This window comes from Cryptomeria japonica, chromosome 9 (genome assembly GCF_030272615.1).
Source record: "Cryptomeria japonica chromosome 9, Sugi_1.0, whole genome shotgun sequence".
NCBI lineage: Eukaryota > Viridiplantae > Streptophyta > Pinopsida > Cupressales > Cupressaceae > Cryptomeria > Cryptomeria japonica.
The window spans coordinates 332717058-332723528 of NC_081413.1; the positions used below are offsets into that span (position 1 = coordinate 332717058).

General features: G+C 39.1%; 1 protein-coding gene across 1 annotated transcript; it reads right to left on the reverse strand.

Annotated features, from left to right (window-relative positions):
* Positions 1–1932: 1932 nt before the first annotated feature.
* Positions 1933–2484, reverse strand: LOC131858387 (uncharacterized). Its single transcript, XM_059211617.1, has one exon. It carries the CDS (start codon positions 2482–2484, stop codon positions 1933–1935), a length of 552 nt encoding a protein of 183 aa, XP_059067600.1.
* Positions 2485–6471: the final 3987 nt, after the last annotated feature.

Sequence of the window (6471 nt, forward strand, 5' to 3'; positions counted from 1 at the left end):
CAAATCAACAATTTGCTCAACAATGAGCCTGTAGTAATCCATCTTGAGGACTTCGGCTTCTGTGCGGAGATCTACCCAGATGTCTTCAATGCGATGAACATGCACAAAGGATTTCTTGATTTTCCCCTTCATACCTCTATATTTAAAATGAGTTCTAGGTTTAAACCTTTTGAGCTTGATTTCGTGCAATTCAGCCTCCATGGCCTTAGCCTTTACAGATGTGACACGGGAGTATCAGCCAATTTTCAATGGGTTTGTGGTAGAGATCCCCATTCCAACCTTGTGTCTAGCAGACTGAAAAGTGTGAACAGCCATGATCTGTCTTCCCAACTCCATAAGAATTATCTTATCGGTTGGGTATCTCGGAAGCATGTATGGCTGACCATCATAGCATCCTATCCTCATATAGGTGAAGGTGGGAAATTGCACAAACAAACACCCATACTCAGACACCTTGACCCATGCCTCATCTGATACTCTCTTGTTCCTAAGATTTCTGTTAAACTGAGACATGAAATATCCGAAGAATGCATCTTGGACCCTTCTAAAATGCAGTCTGCTGGGTCTCAATGGCAATTGGTCATAATATTCCAAAACTAGTATAAGCGAGCGATCACCCTTGGTAGAAAGACGTGGAAAGTGTCTAAGTAATGCTGCTAAATATACCAAATAAGAATTGATGAAGGTCATGGTGGTAGGAACTGCTGCAAGTTGTTCGCAGAAGGCATCGCTGATGATTTCCCCCCATGAAATGTGATGTGACTACCGTATGAACCTAAGGAACTAATACATCCATGGCTCAAAGACATTGGAATGTTCAAGGCCCATCATCCTGCTGAGAAGAGTGATGGTGTCTCCTATCTTGCATTTGAAATCACAACGGTATAGCTTTGCCCACCTTGAGAAGGAATGTCGTGGCTCTTGGATCCACCTATTGATATGCTGCTTGCAATCTTTTTCCCTCTTCACGTAATATTCCGCTGCACTTTCTTTGGTGATTTCCATATAAATAGGTGCAGGAGGTATTCTGAAGACGTTCTCGATTGTATAAATAGATCTTATGTTGATCAACACTTTATACCCGAAAGGCATTCTGCGGTATGCAAATGTACCCCATGGAGTAGTAAATGCAATCTTATGTTGATCAGGTTCAGTAACCTCAATCTGATTGTATCCCGAAAATCCATCTAGCATAGATAGCATCTCGGAACCTGTCACCGTTTGCAAGACTTGATCCATGATTGGCAATGGATAATTGTCCTTGAGTGATAGCTGATTAAGATTTCTGAAATCAACACAGATACATATTTCTCCATTCTTCTTATGCACCGGTACTATATTTGCCAACCATGTTGAATGATGGATGGGAAAGATAATCTGAGCATCAAGCATTTTTTGAACTTCAGAAAGAATGGTACCTGAAATCTTCGGATTATACTGGCGTTGCTTCTGTCTGAAAGGTTCTGCACCGAGCTTGAGAGGAATGTCATGCTGAACTTCCTTGGGTTGAAAAGATTTTAGATCATCATATGAGTATTCCAAGACATCATGGTATTGGTGCAAGAGTTGAATAAACTGATCTCTCTCTTCTGAAGTGCAGTTATTGCCAATATTGACAAACTTTGGATCTTCGTGAGATCCAATATTATATTTCTCATATCCCATAGGAGAATCAACACTTTCTTGTTGTTGTCTCTTGATATAACGATCATGTTGATTGAAAAGATTTTGAAGAGAAACCAACCCCTTGGGAATTTTATTTCCTTTCAGCTGAAGGATATTTTCATCTGACTCAGATGATGTATCAGATATTGAATCTGATGACAAAGAAGTAGGAGAATTACTTCCTTCAAAATACAGGTTGTTGAAACCATCCTCAGCTTGCAAGAAATTATTAATCTGCTTGTCATCATTGAAGATCTGCCAATGATCTCAATTGTCAGGCACACTAGGTCTGTTGATTATCTCAATAATATATTTATCTTGACCAAAGTCAAGATGGGGAATTAATGAAGTAGCTGAAATAGCAAGAGAATCAGCTCTATCATTGTATTCGCGAGGAACAACTGAGATATTGAAAGAATCAAAATCTTCAATATTTTCCCATACCAAATTGCGGTAATGCTTGAGTCTGTCATTCTTAGTTTGATATATGTTTCTCACTTGACAAACAATTAATTCTGCATCACGTTGGGCATGAAGATTTCTGATTCCTCTTTTCAATGCAACACTCATCCCTAACAAAAGCGACTCATATTCAGTCGTATTGTTGGTATTAGCAAATTGCAACTTGAAAGAGTAAGGGAAGATCTCTCCCTTGGGAGATATAAGGATTGCACCGGCTCTAGATCCATTTGTAGCGCAGCTGCCATCAAATTCAAGAGTCCACACCTCATTTGAACTGTTGTTTTCATTGGAATGATTAGAGCTGCATTCATCCGAGACGGGTGCATTATGAAAAGAAAAGTTGTCATCTTCCTCCATAGGAGAAGATGAACTATCATCTTGAGTAGATGAAGAGTGAGACTCATCTTGTCAAGAAGGTAATGAAATACTTTCATCAACAACAAGAGATGAGACTTCTTCAACCATAACATATCAACTGGATGACCCATCTTCTGATGCTTGATCCTGATCAGTATTAACAAACTTTTCATTTGCTGAAAGTAGAGAAATGTCGGAGCTACTTGAAGGATAATCTTCAGCAAATTCTGAAATTTCATCTATTTGGAGATAATAATTCCCGAAACCTGAAGATTCAAAAAGAATCTGAGCATGGGGATCATTAGACTTGACAACTGTGTACTTGGTTTCTCTTTCAGGAATTAACTTCTGCACAACACCTTTGACAGGTATTCTTGCTTCCGTCATATCCATGTTGAGTTCACCTCCAACATCCTTACAAAAATTACGGCCAAGTAACATTCCATTAGACACAGGAACGTCAGCCACCAAGACAGTCATCTTTATTTTATTATCCGGAAAAGCAACAAATGCAAATTGAGCATCCTTGATTTGCCTAATGAGAGGCACTTGTTTGTTCTATATGGAATAACAATGACCAAAAGTTTTTGTCAAGGTTAGCCCCAAAGCTTGAGCAACTTTTGCGGGCATGACGTTATCAGAAGCACCAGAATCCAAGACACAATTGCTCAATTGAAAACCATTGATCAACAAGGAAATGTAAAAAGGTTTTGTCTTTCCTTGGGTGGTAGATGGAATGGTCACCAAATGATTGGGCAAATTCTTGGGTTCTTGTGGGATGGTGTTTTCAAGTATAGGACGAGTCTCCTTACTTTTAACAAAATCAGCTAATCTATCAAATTGATCAGGATTAGCTTGTAAATACTCAACTTCGGACATTTGAATCTTAGTCTTCCTAGCATGGTCAATAATATCAAAAGCTTGAAATGAACCAGCTAGAGAGGGATTAGCATTGTCCGATAGTGGTTTGGGGTTGGGCATACTGGGCTTGGGATCAACAGATGAAGCAAGAGGAGGACTTTTATTACTTATTTGGATTTTCGCTGCATCCTTTGGAATATAGGGCAGCGGTGTTCCTCTTTTAGCAATAATAACAGGTGGTTGTAAATCACTTGCAATCTTTGCAGCTTCTTCTTGTTGGGCCAACCGGGTCTGGGATCTTGTCGTTACAACAAATGCTTGGCTATGAGCCCTTTCGGCTGCAACAGAGTCATCATAGTGCAGTCGCCAGTCACTTCTTCTTCTTCTTGTTGAGGAAGAGCAACTTCGTCGGATTGATAATCAAAATAAGAAGACTCATTTTGATCAGTCTCATAATAGCCAACCGCTGCCTTCGAAGGAGGTGGCTCAGGCGCAAGTCTCTCCGGAGGGGGAGGCAACTTGGGTTGATTCTTGGCAGCATAACTGGCAGCAGCATTAGGATACGTCCTTCTTGGGATATCCTTGTATGGTGCGGGGTAGGAATTCTGAGATACTTGCTTCTTTAAAGCAAGTAGTTCATTTGCTAACTTCTGCACCATAGGATTGGTAGAACTAGAAAATGAACCATCCATATGTGAACCTCCTTTGGACCGATTAGAATCCTTTTTGATCTTACCAACTAGGATCAAATCGTCCTCAATTTCAGTAGCCATTGATTGAGCAACTTTTAAATCAGCAGGAGATGCTCGCCTTAAGAAGAAACTGACCTCGGGCAACTGAGTGTTAATGAAAAAACACTTGAGGTTCTCAGGAGTAGGCTTAGAATTAACAGGAATTCTATTTGCTAATTTGTTAAATTTAGCAATGAATTCACGCATGCCTTCATGCGTATCTTTCTTCATTTGTGTCAACTGGGCCAACAAGGCGTGCTCATCTTCCGCAGGCTTAAAACGTTCCTCGAACTTGTCTCTAAACGAGTTTCATGAAACAATCGAACCAACAGTAAGATTGAAAAACCAATCTGCTGCAATACCTTGAAGAGTCTCTATGAACAAACGAACAACAACATCTTGATGTTCAACTCCAAGAACACCACATGCCATATAGAAAGACTTGACATGTTCATCAGGGTGGTTCTTTCCATCGCCATAGAATTTGGGAAGATTTTTACGAGAACCTTGTGGAAGTGGATGAAGAGGTGGGGTTAAAGCCAAAGGACCAAAAGCTACTCCCCATAGACCAGGAGGAGGAAGCGGAGGTGGATTAGCCATATTAGATAATGAATGTATCAGTGGTTTGAAAAAGCAAGAGGAATTTTCACTTGGGATAGATTTCTTCTTTCTTGAGGGAGGATAACTTGTGGTTCGTGATAGGGAAGATGTACTAGTGAGTAAAAAGAATCTAGCTCTTTCAGCAGGAGGTATTTCTTCTGAATATTCACCTTTCTTCCGACGAACGTAAACATGTAAACTTTCCAGCTTAAAGAAAAGAAAGAATTTCCAAGCTGTTCTTTCAAAAATAGCAAGACACTAGTCTTCAAACGAAAGCGTGACGCTTAGGGATGCGTCCGTGTCCCCAGCAGAGTCGCCAAAAACCTGTTGGTTGAAAATTTTGTTCACTTGGAGAAATATACAAAATTGTGGTTTCAACCATAGCACACGAGTAAAAACTCTCCTAATTAAGGGAAGGCTCCCCCTATCTAACTACAACTTGGAAAATAAAATAGGATGGGATAGCAATCTTTCTTCTTTTTTCAAGAAAGACAATATCCTTTTCTCTTCACAGAAAATGATAGCGATTGAATAACAACAGTAACCACTTTTAAGTGAAATAAGAGAAAGGAAATGAGGTTTCTTGAAAGTGCAAAGACTTCCGTCACTTCCTTCGGGACGGGACAGCAATATCAAGCTCAAAGACTTGACTATTGGACGTCCTATCTACCCTTTGGTATACTAAATTTTACAACGAATAAAAGATAATAGCTCAAAGATTGGAATAATTTATTCTTTCAACACAAAGACAAGAACTAATGCAAGCTCAAAGACTTGCTGCTATTTCTTATCAAACAATAATTTTTCCTCAAGAATAGACGCAAGCTCAAAGACTTGCTGCTCTTTCAAGAGAGTTTCCTATTTTAATTAATCTTCTCTACTTGCAGCTCAAAGACTTCAAATCAGATTGGACTAAGCTCCTTTAGAAATACTTTGCATAGAAGAAATAAAAAGATTCAAACTCAAACATGTAGCTCAAAGACTCAAAACTTGAGTAATCTTTCTTTATTATTCTTCAAAACCTTCAATTCACATACATAAGCTCAAAGACTTCTTGCTGTAAATTTGGCAGAGTTTTTGCTTGCTTTCCCAAAAGATGATAATTACAATAGAGCCTTCTAGTATTTATAGAAGAGGAGCCTTGAGAAAAAGGTGGGAGGATCCTAACTAACTTGAGAGATTCTCTCAACCACCAAGACTCATTCAATAACTAACGGAGACTTCATTAACTAAGTAAGAGTTACTCCAACTAACTAAGACTTATTCCAACTACAGTCCTAATCAGACACAACTTGTAGTTGCCTTACATGTAATTACAAAAGTGCAAGTAATGTGTAACTTGCATTTTACAAAAAATACTTTTACATGTAACTTGCCAAAACTAAATTACAACTAAATATTACAAAAGAAGGAAAATTCAACTAAGTGTTGAAAAACACTTAAGTTGCATTTTGTGAAGACACAAATCCTTGAAATTTCGGGATGCTCGCTTGTAGTTCCTCGGGATTTGGTTCATGGGTGTTCTTGGCAACAACCATAGTCTTCACAATAGTGTCGTGACAACGGAGGAGTGCAGAATTGTTTTTATCTAGGATAGACTGGATTTCATGTAGAAAGGCTTGGTGTTTCATCAATGCTTGAATCGAAGTTGCCGAGAATTGTTCGCTCCTCCATTCATTATGAATCCTCATCTGTAAATCAGCAAGAACTTCTTTTGGAATCAGCTCTCCATCCTGACTTACTATGTTGCAAGAGGCCCTTTCACAATGTGAGACAATATCTCGGTAAACTTCAC

What these genes read in the sequence shown, in the direction of transcription:
- LOC131858387 (XM_059211617.1), bottom strand. Translation starts at nt 2,484, where the DNA reads ATGGAGGAAGATGACAACTTTTCTTTTCATAATGCACCCGTCTCGGAT.